Source organism: Seriola lalandi, unplaced genomic scaffold (genome assembly GCF_002814215.2).
Source record: "Seriola lalandi dorsalis isolate HSWRI2012SDOR001 ecotype SW California unplaced genomic scaffold, Sedor1 jcf7180002052129, whole genome shotgun sequence".
NCBI lineage: Eukaryota > Metazoa > Chordata > Actinopteri > Carangiformes > Carangidae > Seriola > Seriola lalandi.
Genome location: NW_019522682.1, coordinates 246,157 through 264,198, shown reverse-complemented (window position 1 = coordinate 264,198; position 18,042 = coordinate 246,157). Strand labels below are relative to the sequence as shown.

The following is an 18,042-nucleotide window of genomic DNA, read 5'->3' as shown; positions in this document are numbered from 1 at the left end:
CTCAGCGGTGGTAATGTGGCTGGGATAAATGCTGCTCTTTCACTTTTCCCACTCACATTTATCCTGTCACAACCCTAACAAAACATGACCTCACTAAGATGTAACCTTGTTGTCAGTTCATGAAAACAGCCCCAGGCCTTTATGTGGTTCCTCATCAGGAAGTCACCATCAGGGTCTCTTTTAAATAAATGGGTAAAATGCCACAAAAAATGTGTAAGTACTCAAACCAGAGATGGAATTGCAGAGAGAGTGAAATGGAAATCATCAGTGGCTTTAAAATTGAATTGGACTAAGACTGAAGCTTATTTGCTATTGTTATACAGAATTCAGTAAAACTGTAAAATCTGTAGCAAAAACACTGTATCTTTTTATATGTAGTCAAACTATAAATTGCAGAGAAATCTAGACACAGTGTTGGTGATAATACAGTATATGTAGTTGTCTAATGTGATGACCTCATGGGAGCCGGAGCAGCCATCGTCTGAAAGGATGACGTCTGTAAACCATCATGTCATCTCAAAGTGCAGTTCATTTTATTCTTCAGGGATCCTATTAGTAATGTCTGAGTAAATTAGATGAAGTTACATTTTACTGGATGACATTTCAGTAGGTTTTTTTCTGATTTGAAGAAATGGCACAAACCCTGCATCCCAGTACAGAGTTGGTTTTGTCATGTGACCATTAATCCAAGATCAGAGCTGTGACTAATTCTGGGATATGTTTACGATTTGGTCTTCGTGCGATGTAGAGGTGCCTGGAGACTGTATCGGAGGGTGGCCCCAGGAGTCCTCCAGGCAGGCAGGGACGGACACCGTGAGAGAGACGCTGCCTCCACCTCCAGCACTGCCACCACCATGGCCAGGGAGCAGCCCAACGTGGGGGACCTCCTCCCGCTCCTGGAGACCGCCGACCTCCACCAGCTAGAAGAGATCAGAGGCCTTATCAACGAGCAGCTCAGCACTGGTACGGCCACCTGGCTTGTTTAATGACACTGTGCTTTATTCAGCTTTCTGGCGAGCTTTGCCTCTCTTCTTTCAAAAACGTTCTAATGATTTTTCCTGTTTCCCCCTTTTAAAGAGCGAGGGTCCATGCTGCTGAACGGGCTGGTGGATTACTTTTTGGAAACAAATTCTGCCCAGGCCATGCATATCCTCTCTTCAGTCAGAGAGCCCCACGATAAGGTGAGAAACACCCCGACAAAGTCCTGGTCACACCAAGATTTAAAGCAGCGAAATCAATTCATTTGAATGGATTCACTGGGATCCAAATATCTGCATAAGGGAGTGAAATTAATCTGTGTGAATATTCCATGCAGAGTTAAAGTTTGTGAACTCTGAAAATTTGCACCATTTACCTGTAGCAAGTCGCCCTGACAGTGCTTAGCCTTGAGGGGATGGAGAGCCGGAGAGTCCAAAGTAGAGGAAGCTACCGTACCATTGACTTTTTTAACTAACGCTGGTTCAGCCGGGTCAGCTAGCAAGTTAATTTTTAGCTTGCCAGCTACAGCAGCTGACCAATGAGGCCTGCGAGTAGTTACTATGCCACCAATCTTCCAGCCCCACCTATTTTGAGTGAGCAAGCAAATGCCACTTTGTTTTGCGACCGCTGCTTTAATATTAGTATTTCAAACCAATTTCTTTGCTATTAAACACATAGTAAATATTGGCGTTTGAACTCATAGACCCTTTGGTAAAAAAAGACAGGTGAGAAGAAAGTACTGATCCTGTACAGATGACTGTATGCAGTCTGCAATCTGTCTCCCATTATAAAATGTGTCAAAATGAAAGGTAAACTCAAAAGATTGAACCAGTACTAAAACAGTCCTTCATTGTGTTGGTGGTCATGCCCTCAGCTGTTAGAAATGTCATCAGATGCTTCCGTGTTTATGTAGCATTGTGTTTGTGTGTGTTTGCGTATTGCCATAGCAACCCGATACATGTGGATTTGTTGTGGTGTAGGACGATGAAGTCATCATAATTATTTCCATGGTCTTATACCGTTTTATTTGCATGTAATTGAAACGCCCGTTACCACCCCAGTGTTTTGACTTTTGTTAAAGAAGCCAGAATAGAAATACAAGGGTGATTTTTAGCTGTTGATGTTTCCTGTAACTTAAAATGTGCTGCACATTACACCATGGGGATATCCATATACGGATATGTTAAAAAAAAAAAACACAATTCTGAACCTGTACCTGTTTAATGAAAAGGAACAAGACCTCCAGCTATCTTTCTTGAAAAAAACTAAATAAAAAATCTAACCGGTCTGTGCCTCTTCCTTCCTCCCTCACAGCACCTTCTGGACAAGATGAACGAGTGTATGACCAAACAGGCCTGCCGACTGCCCACCCTCACCCTGCTCGGCCATGTAATCCGCAAACAGCCGTCCTGGATCCACAAGATTGCTCGATACCCTCTGCTGCTCTCGCTGCTCAAATGCCTAAAGGTAACAGCCCAGTTATGACTGAACAAAGAAATCCCCTTGCCAGGTTGTTGAGAGGGATGTGGATGGATGAGGATTAATGATTTCTCATCCATCTGCTTTTTTAGAATATTTAGTTGCTGTACATTTAGTCGCATCTATTCATCATTTTTGCAAGATTTTAGAGGCACCTCAATCCTTGGGTAGATCAGTGAACAGATACTTAAGTGACAATTTTTTAGACTTTTCAGCCTCTTTGTGAAACTATTGGAGATGTAACTTGTACAGACCGAGTTTTTAATACTGGCGGGCACTGAAAGGATGTTGTTTAGACACAGAACAGTAAGTTCTTTACATGTTTGATGCAGCATGTTATTGATTAGCTTGGTCACTCAGTGCTCCTCAGAGCAACACTGCTTGTTTGTCTACTCAAACTGGACAGAAGTGAAGTTTGTAAAGTTTGTTGATTAACCATTGATTAGATTAAGTTTTAACCACACTACCAGCCAAGCTCCAGTAATGGCAGTGTCAGTTATTTTGGTCCACTGCTTTAGTGCATCCTGAAATATTTTGACATGTACTGGATGGATGAAATGCGGCACATCATGTTGTGCATTAGATTAAATACATAAACAAAATTAAAAACATAACCACTATTTAATTTAATTGAATCTAAATCTAATCCAAACAGAGCTGTTTAAGTAAAATGTTCCTCCTCAAAATGATCTATACACAAAGAAGTTAATGCCAGCCTTTTAATGTCAAATAACTTTTTCCAACTTTAATGTCCCGGCAGACGGACACGGACGTAGTAGTGCTGATAACTGGAGTGCTGGTACTGATCACTCTGCTACCCATGATCCCTCAAGCTGGGAAACAACACCTGTGGGAGTATTTCGATATCTTCGGTCGCCTGGCATCCTGGAACCTTAAGAACCCCGGTAGGAACGTCCTGTCATGTCTAAAAAAAAAAATACTGTAACTCTATTCTTTTCCTATTATCTTGCACTGTAAGTTCATTTTGTTACCCTGAAGTTCAAATTTGTGTGTATGTGCTTTTTTTTTTTCTTTTTTTTTAACACATTCAGGACACGTTTCAGAGGTTTATCTAATCCACCTGCACGCCAGTGTCTATTCACTCTTCCACCGACTCTACGGCATGTACCCGTGCAACTTTGTGTCCTACCTACGATCCCACTACAGCATGAAGGAGAACATGGAAACATTTGAGGAGGTAGTAAAGGTGAGGAACAGTTGTGGCCTTCAGCATCTGGGGGCCTGGTTCAAGACCTAATGTTGGGCCCTACCACCCCCATCCAACCCCAGGTTCAAGTGGTTTGTGTCAATTATGGTATATTTTCAGACTCCATCAGTATCATGGGCAGCTTAACACTCTCTGCAACTACTACTCTGCACTGAGTAGCAATGTGTGTCATGTATCAGCGGATATAAAACATCTTAAATGAGCAACTATATGATGGCTATATAAACAAATATTAAAAAAATATTTTTTAAAAGGAAACGAAAACTCAAAACTTGGTTAATCCTGTCAAGAGTTAGCAGGGAAGCTAGGCGGTTGCTGTAGTTAGCTACAGTGTGTCTAGCTACAGCAAGATAAGCAGTTAAATGTGTTTATTTTTCCAATATACCATTTTATACAAGTTAGCTTAGTTAGTTATCCTGTATGTGCTGTATAGTTTTTTTTCAGAATCAGAATAAATAATAATTTTTAGGTGACTTTTTTTAATTTTTTACATCACCTTCAGGAAATTTGTCTTTGTAATATGATACAAAATGGGTCATAAATGACATAAATTCAGAATATTTACATTATAATACAAATGGCAGCTACAAAAGAAAATGTATGTTAACTGGCATTTTAATGTAACCTTTTCTTAAATGTTATAGCCATACAGCCACACAGAGCCAGTCAGGAAGAGTTAGAAGGCAACAGCGAGGCCATCGAGGATAAATCAGGCCGACCTGATTGTAAAGACAGTGATCAGCAGGGAGAATACGTTACAGATGAGGGAGAGAAGCCAGTAGTGTTAGCATCAGATGAAAGAGGGACCACCGTACGGCCTGCAGCTTCAGAGCCCAGTGTGCACCTTGCACTGTCAGTGTCAGGTGAGCTCGAGGCCATGGGCTCATGCGTTGGCGTTATGGTGCTTGGTGCTTTCCATTATCACTGAGTATTAATTTCATTGTTTAACTCGTGTCCAATACTTGTATTTATATTTGAAAGCGGGTGAATTATTCGATTCAATTCCTGCATGTCAGTGGGGGGGCCCTTCGGAAGGCGAGGCCTGTTTCATTTGAAAGCTAAGTCCACCAGTGGTGAGGATATCACCCGTGCTGCTGTACTGTGTTGCTCTTCATAGAGTTTTTGTAGCCAAATGATCACTAACATAAACTTTGTGTTCTTCCGTCCCAGCCGATGCTTGAACACGTTCGTATACATCCTGAACTGGTGACAGGAACAAAGGACCACGAGCTTGACCCCACACGGCAAGTCGCACACTGTTCTGCCCAGCGAAGGAGCAATTTGGTGTTTAACCTTCTCACCCAGGTCTGCTGCGCCACTCTGACTAATGGCGCTGTGCTTTACCGTAGGTGGAAAAAGTATGAAATCCATGATATCGTCATCGAATGTGCCAAAGTGTCTCTAGACCCCAAGGAGGCCTCCTGTGAGGAGGGCTACGCCACCATGCCTGAGAACTTCTACCCCCAAGTCCACATGCGACCACAAGACTGCACTTCCAGCCCCTACACGGACCTCCACAGCAGCTACGGTCAGAAAACATCTCATTCATGTGAAACTTCATAGAGCTGGAACAGTACTGGATTGTTAAGGATGATACAGATGTTGAAAATTTGAGAGAAAATCTGATCTGCTTATATGAATCAACATATATTTCATGTTTATTGCAAAATTGTTGTTGTGCTCTCTGATGGAAAAACTAAACTACAGACGCTTTCTCAACTACCTCACACGCATCTTGTGCTGCAGCTTCCATGTACTCTGAGGAGGAACAAGAACACTGTTGTTTTATATTTTTTATCAGTCTGCTCTTTCCTTAACGTGATAAACAAGCTACAGCAGGAAGCTGACAGCAATTACACGTAGTGTTATGACAGGACGTTGCAGTTGGCAAAGACATCAGACTGTGATCATGATCGTTAAACAGGATGGGTTCAGGCTCCTTACCTATCATCATGTTTTACTATGACGTTATTAATATACAGGCCTTTATCTTTATTGCTGTTACACAACTAGTGAATCAATATCTCATCCGGTCAGAGATTGAAATTTTGTTGGCCGCATTTAGAACTTCCAGTTGTGTGTTGGCATTAAGAGTTGTTTAAACAAACAGCACAGAGAGGAGGAGTTTAATATAACAGATCATTTTTCTGGAAATAAATTATTGAGAAACTGTTTCTGACTAAGTACCATTATATTAAATACAAATTTATATTATATTATATTATACAAATCAAACTACATCACGTTGATACAGAAATCATATCAATATATTGATTTAAATATTCAATATTACCATATTGTGATCGAAAACACTGCAGCAAAGTCTCTGTGGGTTGATAGATTCAAAATGTCTCGTGGTGTATGTGGTCAAAGCCATTCTCTTAAATGTGTTTGAGCATTTTCCTGCTCAGTTACTGTTTTGCTTTATTTTTTAGATCTCACTTATTAGGATTTAAGGTCATCGACCTATTTTGTTTTACATGAGCACTGATACTGACTTGTCATGATGTTCGTGTTACTGAATTTGGACATGACTGTGCATTTTAGTTCTGGGATGATAAGGCCATTTAAGTCCATTAATCATTTAAATTATTCATTAAGGAAAAATGTGGAACATTAACTTTTTCCTTTTCTGCCTCTCAACTGCGAGGACTGTATGCTGCTGTTGTGTAATCTGTAATCAGTGATAGTAAGTTGAAACCCTCCTACATTACAGGGCTTTTTTGTAGTGCAGAAAATTCAGCTTTTTCCTTAGTGATTCTGTTGTAATTCTCATGCTGTGTCTTCTAACTGGTTTAAAGGACAAACACTGAACAGTTTTGTCCAAAACGGCAGAGAAAGACCAAAGGTTGCACCCGTTTGAGGATTGATCAGACTATTTGTCTTCTTGACAACAGGAAGCTCTTCTTCGACCCCGTTCTCAACTCCACGGCAGCCGTTACCCCCGCCTCTGTCCTTGCCCCCCTTCTCAGGGACACAGCCCCCCTACCGCAGCCCACAGACTACCAGACGCCAGGTAAGATCATCCATAATCTGGGGAAAAACCGTCAAAATCCTGGTTTAATACACAAAACTGGTCGATAACTGATGACCAGAGGTTAATACCAGAGAACCAAGCTTCTGTTTGCTGCAGGCTGTTGTGGATTTTCTTGTTTTTCTGTAGATGGTATCAAACATTCCCTTCTAGGTTCATAATAACCAAATCAAAGACACAGGAGCAGCTTTAATACTGAATCACACAGTTTTATTCTTCATGTAACACAGCGTACAGGTACAAATGTGATATGTGAGGAGTCACTACACTACAGCAGTAGCTAGGAAAATGCCTAATTTTCGGAGCTTTACAGTACAGCACTTCAGTAGTTTACCTGCCTCTACTATCCCTAGCTAACCTTGATTAAATTTCTATCTAACTATAAGTAATATTTTTTATTGATTACATGTCAGACGAAATATTAATTATATGAACATCACAGTTTCCTTCAACAATAGTCATGTTTACACTCCACAAAGTTCTCAATTAGTGCAGCCACTGCCCGCCTCGTTCTGTGGGACGTGGAGAGACGGTGAGTGGACAGTGTCAGCGGTCTGGCAGACAGTTGGGTCAGGCTTCAGGAACGACAACACATGCCCCTGTCCTCGTCCTGCCACCTCTCTGTAGTCTCTCCCGAGGGCTTGGTTGCCTTGGAGATGCCATCTCTCCCTTTCTATTATTGGGTCAGCCACACAAGGGAGGGGTCTGGGTGTTTTTCTGCCCCCTGGGGTCTGTCTGAGGATTTGTCTCTGTGACCCAGACAGACGGAAAATCTGGAAAACATGGGCGCCCTACCATTTTAGGAGAGATCACATTTTAAATTTGTGTTGTTGACTCGGTTCTTGTACCATAAAGACAAAAACTCACTCAGCTGTTTTTCTCAGCTCAGCAGTTGGAGAGGAGACATGTTTGACTGTTTTAGCAGCCAACTTGCCAAAAATGCTGAACCTCCACCTGCTCCACTGTCACTACTAAGAAAAACTACAATTTGCAAATAAATATCTTAATCCTAACAACATGAACAGGGTGAAAAATATCCAGGATTTGAAGTCACTTTAGATACATTTCGGGTAAGGGTCTCAAATCTGGGTTTTTGGTTGAATGGCAAACCCCTGCTAACTCAGGGTTTCCATTTGGAGTGAATTTAAGGTAAATGGGAGCCGCACTCATTAAATATTTGGCAGCTTCTGTGTGAAATAACTCCAATTTCTGTAAAGGTTGTTGTTTTATTTCCTAAAGCTTAACAATTTTTAATGATGTCAACAGAGATGGTCTTTGCCCACTGTAAAACAATGGGGGAAATCCTGTACCATTACCTGGTCCTGTCTACATGGTGTATTAAATATATTAAAATGAAAGATTATTAAACTTTTCAGATTAAAGACATTCACCTTTTTTTATTGAATTTTCCAGTAACAGGCCTAAATACTTATAATAATAATAATAATAATAATAATAATAATAATAATAATAATAATAATAATAATTCCATCTTTTAAAAGCATATCAGTGAACCTTGTTGAGGTTTAAACCATGAAAAAAACAGTGAATGGGGAAGGCTGTGGATTTGGTGCCACAATAATAAAACCAAGTCATGTGTGCAAAATCTTTCAGTCAGGTCACCAAAATCAGATAGAAAAGACTCTTGTGGATTATCCAGAGGAGGAGGAGGTGTAGCAGTACTAGTATTAGCAGCACAAACAAATTCCCATTTACCTCCATTATTTTTAATACAAAACCAGAGCCATTTACATGGGCAGATGCCACCAGGAGTGATAAAATATGGTTTTTATAATTTGGGTAAACTGACCAAGGACACATGAATGCAGATGAAATTAATTTCCCAGGTTGAGAACCACATATACATAACTAGTTGTCCCATACAGACTCATGCAGATGGAAACTCATGGAAACGGGGGAAAATGAGTAGTTAACATTTTTCCAGTCTTAATGCTAAGCTAACTGGCTGCTGGCTGTAATATCATATTGAGTACCTTTCATCTAACTCTGAGCAAGAAATCAAATAAGTGTATTTCGGAAGTGTGGAACTGTTTCTTTAAGTAAAGTGGAAATGTATCTAAATTGAAGATTTGCAGCTTTTGTCTTTGTTTGTCGAATTTGTGATAAATTTGCTGTTTGGTCTTTTTCTTCGCAGAACTCCACCTGTGAACTTAACTCTTCCTGCGGGGGGAAGGACCCTCTGTGGAGCCCCTCCTCGTTGTGTGGCATGGCCACGCCCCCTTCCTCCAGGGGCATGTCGCCCAACTTAGAGCTCTCCCACAGTGCCTCACACCTTCCCAGCCGCTTCCACTGCACATCAGGTACAGGTTACATCATTAGAGAATATTTACGCCCGTCCGTCAGTGTGCTGCAGTGGGGGTTTTCTTTTACGTTGCACCTGAGTGACGCTCTGGAATTCCCTTTTCTGTTGATTTGATCTGAGCAGGAGGGAAAGGAACGCCTGCCTCCAGCACTCCAGCCACCTCGTCCCCACCTCCCACCCTATCAGATGACTTCCCTATAATCTCCTTACCAGCCAACACAGTCCAGTCCAGTCCACCAAGAAAGGTATGCTCTTTCTAGATTTCACCGAAAGGCTAAAAACTCCAAACAGACTTTTTGAAAATATTTTTATAGAACTGGAAAGGATCAGTGAGGGGATTGTGATCATTCATTACCAACGTGCTGTTTTTCTAAACTTCAAGATGCTCTAATTGGATCCTGTTCGTCGTATATTTCTTAATTAGGAACATTCAAACAAATATGACAGATATGCCAGCCATTTCAAATGATCTAGCTTCACTCATGTTGAAAGCTCATTTCCTTAACAGTAGGAGGCAAATTGATTTTTCAAATGGCCTGTTTGATTTTGTCCTCACAAGTAAATGAATGGCAGAAAAGAGATTAAATCATTGTAGTCAAGTTATTGTTTCTCAGCATTAGTCAGATTTTCTTTTTTGGATTACTCTTTACAAACTCCAGTATATAAATGTAAAAATCTAGACCTGTATCTGTCAGTCATCCAGGGATCATGAACTTGTGTTGTAGCAGCAGGCAAAAAAACTGTGACTCGCCTTCACAATTCATAATAAAACGATCAACGCTGGGACTTTTCAGGATCGTCGACACGGAGAAAGCAGTAAACCCTCTTTGGTGAGACAGGAGCCAGTGAAAGACACGGAGAAGAGCGGGGAAGTAACAACAAACAGAGGTTAGTCATGATGAGGCACATTACTGCAATTTATCATATTGAATTTAACAGTACAGGTCTTCACAGGTTTTTATTGAATTAGTAGAGCTGATAGTGGGTCCGCTCTGATTCACTTGGGTCAATCAGACTCTGACACATAGACCTGGTCCCTACCAACCAGGTTAGACTGAATATAATTTGGACATGGCCCGACTGAGATCTCAGGTCTCTTTCTGATCCCAAATGAAGAATTATTGTATCATCAGTCTTAATCCTAATGAGGTGCAAGTGACCTCAGCAAAATAACCATAACTGAGGTGCATTTGTAGTTTAAGTGTTTGTGCTTTTTGGAGATGTTTTTTTTTTTTTGGCATCATACCCGCAGTTGTGATATGTACATTTGCCAATCAGATGCAGGAGCTGCTGAGAACATCTCCATGACTTTGACAGAACTGTCGGTCTTCATGAAGAAACAGGAGCTGGAGCTTCAGCTGAGAACAGAGAAAGAGAAGGAGGAGGGTGAGTATTGGCTTCAGTTTATATCTCAGAACCAGATCCAGTCACTTTGTTAGTGCCTTTCCGTAGAAAATAATCCACTAAAACAAAATCATGCTGCACACGAGGCAATAACAGAACGACAAAGTGACCTTTCCAAAATGTATTTTGAGCTCTCTCTGAGCAGGGTGGCAACCACAGAAAATCAGGAGTGAAACTTCGTTGTGTTCCCAAATTCGTTGTCCAACAAGCGTTTTACACTCATGTTTGCTTTTTTATGTTGATCAAAGGAAACGGTAAAGACTGACGGTTGCACCTTGATGTGGACGAGCAGTAAATGCATTTATTTGAAAAGTTTCAGTCTCACAGCCCCTGTCAGTCACATTTATTTGTCTTCTTAATATTTTCAGTCTCTATGACCGTGTTGTTTGTGCAACACAAAATTACCCAACTTGAAGATATTGATGCATCAATACAGTATATACAACATAGAAACTGACTTATGTTAAAAATGATACAGACGCAGTGTAAAAACACAACACAAAGCGCTGCGATCCTCCAGTTCACTCCACACCTCACAGGTATTTGCCACAATGTAAAATAGCCACAGACCTACATATGGGTAACATATGGGAACAGCTGTATGGAAATGACACATTATCTTGTAATCAACAATGTATCCAAATCATTCAACCTTCACAACAGAGTCAGTCAGTACAGTGTTTTGGTTTGACTGAACCAAGATTGATTCTCCTGTTAAGTTAAATGAGCCTGAGCTCTTGGACTCGACTAAATATCCAGGATGCGAACACGCCCTTGTTCATATCTCTGTGTATTTAGCTGGCTTCACGCAGGTGTCTGTTTAAAGCCCACTTGAGCCACTTGTGATAAAACTAAATATACCTACAGTGCTGTGAACAACTTCAGATAAAAGCATCTGCCAAATGGCACAAGCTCTGTTGCTAAAGCTAGCTGCTTAGATTTAAACTTTTCTGTTCTCTGGAGGAAGAAACAGAAGCCTGAAACCTCAGTTTTTCTGTGTGGGATAGCTGTTTTTAGGCACCCATTGTGAGCGCATACATCGACATTCAGAACACACTCTACATGCAGGTTTATCTCCATCACAATCCTCACTATGTTGTTTCTGCTGCAGCTGCCATCACAGAGGAGCTGCTGAAGATCACTGAAGACACACAGGAGCTGCCAGGCCTGCGGGGCTTTGATTCGCCTTTCTATCACACCACTGAGACTCTGACCGGCTGTCAGACACAAGACAAGACCCTCTCTAACGCCCAGCCCGGAGGCCCCGTCCGGGACACCCACCATGTTGTATCAACACCAGACAAAGCGGAGAACACCGCGAGTACCAGCGGTGTCGGCAGCGAAAGAGGAGGGGGAGGAGCAGGAGGGGACAGCAGGAGTTCAGCCCTCGGCCTCGAGCAGCCCTGGTCCTTCCAGTCAGGTTTCACCCCAATCGACCACCACCTGCACCGGAGCCCCTCCGCCCCAGACGACGAGGTGGGCAAGTTGGGGATGTTTTTCCCGAGCCCGTGCAGCAAGACCCTGGCCCCGGTGCCCTACGAGTCATTTTTCGACCTGGCTCTGCCCAGGGCGGCCTCGCTCTTCGTGGGGCAGAAGACGACGGAGGCGGTGCACAAGGCGGCGATGGAGAGGCTGTTGCAGCGAGAGGAAGGGTTGGAGGATGGAGAGGAGGAAGGGGTAGTGTCTGCTTCACCACTGGAGGTGCTGGATCGCCTTGTTCAGCAGGGGAGCGACGCCCACGACAAAGTTCTCAAGAGGTGAGGGGCTAGACTTTGATTTGGCTTCGTTCGACAGCAGTTAGACTTTTGTTTTCTAGCTTTTTAAGGAGGAACCCGTTTGACACCATCTGCTGTAAATGCCTCTTAATAGCATCGCATCCCACCACTGTAGATGACGGGTATTTATCAACTTTGAGCAATCCTGCAAAATTTGATAGCATTTCACCTATAGATGATGCTTACATCATAAATTTAAATAGTTCAGATATGTGGTCATTATTTGAAGAATTTGCACGGAGGACAGGAAATGTTCTAGATACAAACATTTCTGTCTGTAAATCAACACATGGAGAGGAGTGTGCAGCCATGACCGAGTTGTGCGTTGTCAGTATAAAGCTGATGTTGATCACACTGAAGAAACTCAGGAGTGTGTTTTGATGTGCTGTTCACTGTGCAGAGCTCACTTGGATTGTTTCCAGTCTATTACTGTGGCCCAAAGGAAACACCCAGTTGAGAACAAGCATGACATTGTTCAGGAGTCGCCACCCCCTTCTTTCTACACACACACACACACACACGCACGCGCGCACACGCACACACACTCGCACGCACACACACGCACACACACTCGCACGCACACACGCGCACACACACACACGCACACACGCGCACACACACACAAACAGTGAGCTGGTCTTCCAAGCCAATAATACAATAGCGGAGACAGTGTCAGCAAAGTCAGCGCTGGGCACAGAACAGTCTGGCCTCACTCGTTTCAGTCGCTCATCACTCCCACATTTTACTATCTTCATCAGAGCCAAACATGGCTGACGGAGGGAATGAAGTCAGCTCAAAACACAGACTGAAGTACGTCAGAGGCAAGGAACTAATAAGGCACTTTATTATGACATGGTCACTTTCAGGGGTGGGCAATATGGACATTCATTTATTAAACTAAATGCCATAAGAAGTTGATCCCTCTCAGTTGTTTGTATTGGGCAGGAGAATAATATCCTATGTGTTTCAAAGGCGACATTATTTAAAAAGTGTTGTTTCCACAGTTTGGCTCTTGTACTGATTAAACAGGTTTGATATGACATGTTAATTAATGAGCTTGAGGGCTCGTAGGTGGATTTTGTTTTTGTTTCAGAGCGAAGCTGCTGCCAGTTTTAATGCTAAGCTAAGTGGCTGCTGGCAGCATCTTCACATGTAACATTCAGACAAAGCAGTATCTGTCTTTTCATCTTACTTGTGGCAAGAAAACAAATTAGCGCATTTCCTAACATGTCAAAACTTTAAATCTTCTCAGCTCGATCTAAAGCCATGACAGATTTTGGGGAATTGAACTTATCATTCATTTAGACAAGAGAGTTATAAACCACAATGTGTTTGTTTAAGAACTCCATGATTCATTGATAAGAAAGATGATAATTCAAATAGTCTTTGATTCTTTTTAGTTTTTTTCTGAACCTAATTTGCATCTTGAGGCTGTTGCAGCATTTCCTCCGCAGTTCTAAAATGCATCTTTATGTGTTGTAGAGGATCACCGTGATGAATATTTGTATGTCACAGAATCACCAACATGTTTAACATATGTGGGCTGCATCACAGTAGCATCATGTATTTTAATCTGTCCTTTCAACCAGTCTGTGTCTCTAAATGTAGCAGTGAAAACTGTGCTGTCCATGACTAACCTCAGTCACTGCAGTGTGTTGTTGTGATTTTTGTTTTCACAGCAGTGAAAACCTGGTTTGATAGAATCACAGAAATATCCCAGAGAGATCCTTCTCACAAACAGCTTTTCATTCTCTCCTTTTCCAGATTACCTTTGCCAAGTAAGTCAGCTGACTGGACGCACTTTGGAGGTAAAGCACTCACCACCACAACACTGCTGTGCACTGATAAAAGACGCCATTATAAAGACTGCAGACGGAGCATTATTTAGGCATGACTAGTGATTCATCACGAGCTCTTGAGACATGAACAGCATGTTTAAATGATACCAAGCCGGACAGAGGTTTATCGAAACATACAAAGTTCCCACAGTCACGCAGAACATGATCAACTCAGAAATTTGAAAGTTGGCCGTTTCCAGATTTCTTCTCCTTTTCATTTACCTCTCTGTCTCTGTATGCACTCAGTCACCCAGAGCAGGAATCAGATTTTCTCCAGCTGCACTTCCCAACAAAATAGAAAGACTGTGACTTTGCTAAAAGTCTTTGCCAACTCGTAATTACAACTTTGGAATTTAATCATCCGCCCTGTATTTTCGATTGCATCTAAAACAAAACTCCTGTCACGGCTTATGGCTGACTGACTGATCAAATTCTCCAGAGAATTTTTTTTCTCTAAATCTTCCCTCTCCTTCCCTTTGAACATGTGAACAAGTGAAGCTGTGTTTGCAGAGTTAGGTTGGACAGTTGTAGGTTTTCTGTTTTTTTTATCCTTGATTGAACAGCACTGCGTTTTTCACATGTGAAACATTTGTAGAGTGTGATTTACTGGGTACATAGCAGCTCAAAAGACGCAGAGGTGGTAGTTGTTACCACCAGAGCACTTGTACTACTCAAATCAAAGACCTGAAAAAACCTGGTCAAGTGGTTCTGGATCAATAATATTCATCTTTAAGTAAGTACCATAAAGATATCAAGTAGTGCAGCTGTGTAGAAGCCAACAGACACTTATCATTTAGCGCTATAACAGATTTAAAGAGAATGTGGTGGAAGGTGAGACTGAGAAGGAACCAGGAATCCATCACAGTGTCTCTCACTTTATCTGAATACAACATTTTGAGGGGCTGTGTATCGATGGTTTCAGCACTAATGCCATTACAGTTGCTGAGATTCATTACTGATACTAAACAAAACTTTTTTTGTTGGATACTTTGAGAAATATGAACTTGTTTTTCACTAAAACTATTTTTGGACCCTTTTTTTTGTCATATGGACCCACGTCTGTGTTAGATGAGTGTCTTTGTGTTTGTATGAATGCAGATCCCGATCGAGGTAGAGATGAAAAATTACAAGCATTTTTGGGCATACCATATAGACTCAGTCCTAACTGCAGCCGCTCACATTCAAATCCAGTCTGTGACCCTTTGCTGCATGTCAGCCCCTGTGTCTCCCCCAACTTTCCTGTCGCTCTCTCACTGTCCCTATCCCATCGAAGGCAAGAAATTGCCCCAAAAATAACTTTATAAATAATAATTAAAAAATTACAAACATTTTTTACTATTTAAAAGACCCTTTCAGATGGTTTTGCAAAGTTGGTGGAACTTTATGTTGCTTTGTCTCGTTTCTAGTTTCTAGTCGGTGTGTGTCACTGATCAGCAAATCTTCAAGTTCAAAAACATATAATTCCACCATTGATAATATAATATGGTATTTCCACCTGAACTCTGTCAGCTTCTCAGGAACAGCAAAAAAAAACCAAAAAACAGGTTTATATGATTCTGCAATAATTTGGTCTTTTATATTCTCATAACATTATTGGTGCTATTCTGGTCTTTTAACAGTAGAAATGAATTAATCTCATTTCTAGTAGTGTACACGTGTGTGAGGTGTGTGACCGTGTTAATTACATTATTATTATCCTGGCCTCCCCAGGCTCAGCTCCGCTGGACGAGCTTCACACGCTGCGCAGCCAGCTGCTCCTGCTGCACAACCAGCTGCTGTACGAGCGCTACAAGAGGGAGCAGCACGCCGTCCGCAACCGACGCCTCCTCCGACGCATCATCAACGCCACTGCACTGGAGGAGCAGAACAACGCTATGGCGAGTTTGCATGAGCTCTTTATCGCAGATTAGCTCCTTTAAGCGCCTTTTGAATTTAAGCACTCGGAAACAAAAGAAAGGAAAACTGTATTTGAAACAGACAAAAGGGGCGTTGCAGGTTTTGTTTATTGAGATGCAGCACCACAGAACGATTAGAATGACTGTCGTGTAACTGGAGGCTCACAAGTGTTATTCGTCAACAACCAGCGTGCACAGAGAGGAGGAAAACCCATCTAAATTCATGAGAGGTTTTTACTGATCACTGAGACACTTGTAGCGTTTCATAACTCCAGCTGTCAAATCAGTGGAGTCTCATCGGCTGCACGTAACAGAGAAAATGTAAGGGAAGTTGTTTTGTTTGCGGCTGACAGCAACTCAGACAGGTTGTGTTTCCAACCAGTGACGGTTACAAAGAAGCCATAAAGGCTGTTTTGTCTCCAGGAAGGAAACATAAACAAGGAGGAGGAACACTGGTACATTCATGCAGCAATCAGCTGAAAATTTTCTGCCAACATTTCAGAAATGTTGAACACTTATTGAGTTTTGAGGAGACTGTGTGTGTGTCTTTATGTGTGTCCATCCTGCTCTCACAAAAAAAAGAAGTGGCACAAACTTGCAAAATGACTTAAAACATGTAGACATCTGGAATCTCCCGTGTACTTTGTACTGAACGTGTGTGTGTGTGTGTGTGTGTGTGTGTGTTTCTGTGTGTGTGTTTCTGTGTGTGTGTGTGTTTCTGTGTTTCTGTGTGTGTTCCTGTGTGTGTTTCTGTGTGTGTGTGTTTCTGTGTGTGTTTGTGTGTGTGTGTCTCCAGAAGGACCAGCTGAACCTGCAGAGTGTGGACATCGTGTCTCTGAGGGAGAGTCTGCAGGTGGAGCAGCAGCGATACAGGCAGCTGTGGGATGACCGGGAGACGGTGGTGACCAGGCTGCACAGTCAGATCAGACAGCTGCAGCAGGGCAGAGACGACTACTACACCAAGAACCAAGAGCTCCAGGTACACACACACACTTACACACACACACACACACACACACACACACACACACACACACAGTGTATATTTGTCCACTCTAGTCACCACTGTAAGATATAAGTCTTTAATCTGATTCTGTCCTGTGTCTTCAGAGTAAGTTACAGGAGTGTCAGAAGAGGATGGATGAGCTGGAGGCGGAGCTTCAGAGGTCCAACAACAAAGTCTGCCACACTGGTCACCTCCTCAACCAGATGACCATCAAGGTAACGACAGAGCTGAGCCGTGGTCTGTTAGTTGGGTCGGTGACAGAATATAATTAAAATCCCTTTTCAGGCTTTTTCAGACTGAATATGTGTCATTGCTGTGTTCATCTATCTATTTAAGTGATGGTGTTTTTCCATTCAACCAAGGCACAAGTAAATTTTATTTGTGTAGCACCTTTCAGAAATTTGAATGATAAAATTAGATACACCCAAAATTAAATAAGAGAAATAAAAGTGTTGTAATCAGTCAAAGGCAGATGTGTCTGTTAAGTAAATATTTGTTATGGCTTTATTCAGACGTGGCAGGATCTTAATGGAAAGACATGAAGGAAAATAAATCTTTTCTCTCACAGAGCAATACACGTCTCCTCTGTTGACTCGTGAGACTCATAATTTATTTGAGAATTTGTTTTCTGGTGAACTCCCATTGCATTCCTCGCTCAATGTGAAGCATTTTGCTGGATGTTTTTAAATGAGAATATAGGGAGGAGATTCTGGTCTGATAATTATTAGTTTATTTATTTTAGCATCAAAATTATCTTTTTGTCTTAAGCACAAGCCATGATAATTAAGCAGAATTTTATTTCAGTGTGTTTAGAGTGTAGAACAAGACTTTTGGGTTGTTATTCAGAATTGAGGCCAACATGTAACATTTGCCATTACATTTACACAGTGGGATGAATGTCTGAAAGTGGTTTCATGTAGTCATAGTGCTGTTATTTCAAAATTACAGTGACCTTTTGGCCTGACATTCTCAGTTCATACTGCACTGAAAGCATCTCTACAATTTAAATACTTGCATATCGTCACCTTCCTAAAATAATGGCCTAAGTCATGTTTTGACAAAAATGTTTTTTTTGCCTAAAT

At 41.7% G+C, this 18,042-nt stretch overlaps 1 protein-coding gene across 1 annotated transcript in view; it reads left to right on the top strand.

The window, feature by feature from the left end:
- Positions 1-18,042, top strand: part of tsc1b (TSC complex subunit 1b) — a 32,482-nt gene that overhangs the window by 7,321 nt on the left and 7,119 nt on the right. Inside the window, exons 2-18 of the mRNA XM_023399927.2 lie at positions 749-963; positions 1,078-1,181; positions 2,293-2,445; positions 3,218-3,362; positions 3,510-3,664; positions 4,856-4,929; positions 5,035-5,213; positions 6,583-6,701; positions 8,875-9,040; positions 9,166-9,287; positions 9,837-9,930; positions 10,321-10,428; positions 11,558-12,203; positions 13,986-14,029; positions 15,770-15,936; positions 16,751-16,933; positions 17,065-17,175. Of these exons, the coding sequence (XP_023255695.1) occupies positions 855-963; positions 1,078-1,181; positions 2,293-2,445; positions 3,218-3,362; positions 3,510-3,664; positions 4,856-4,929; positions 5,035-5,213; positions 6,583-6,701; positions 8,875-9,040; positions 9,166-9,287; positions 9,837-9,930; positions 10,321-10,428; positions 11,558-12,203; positions 13,986-14,029; positions 15,770-15,936; positions 16,751-16,933; positions 17,065-17,175 (2,679 nt within the window). The 5' untranslated portion in view covers positions 749-854. The remainder of the gene's footprint in view (positions 1-748; positions 964-1,077; positions 1,182-2,292; positions 2,446-3,217; positions 3,363-3,509; positions 3,665-4,855; positions 4,930-5,034; positions 5,214-6,582; positions 6,702-8,874; positions 9,041-9,165; positions 9,288-9,836; positions 9,931-10,320; positions 10,429-11,557; positions 12,204-13,985; positions 14,030-15,769; positions 15,937-16,750; positions 16,934-17,064; positions 17,176-18,042) is intronic.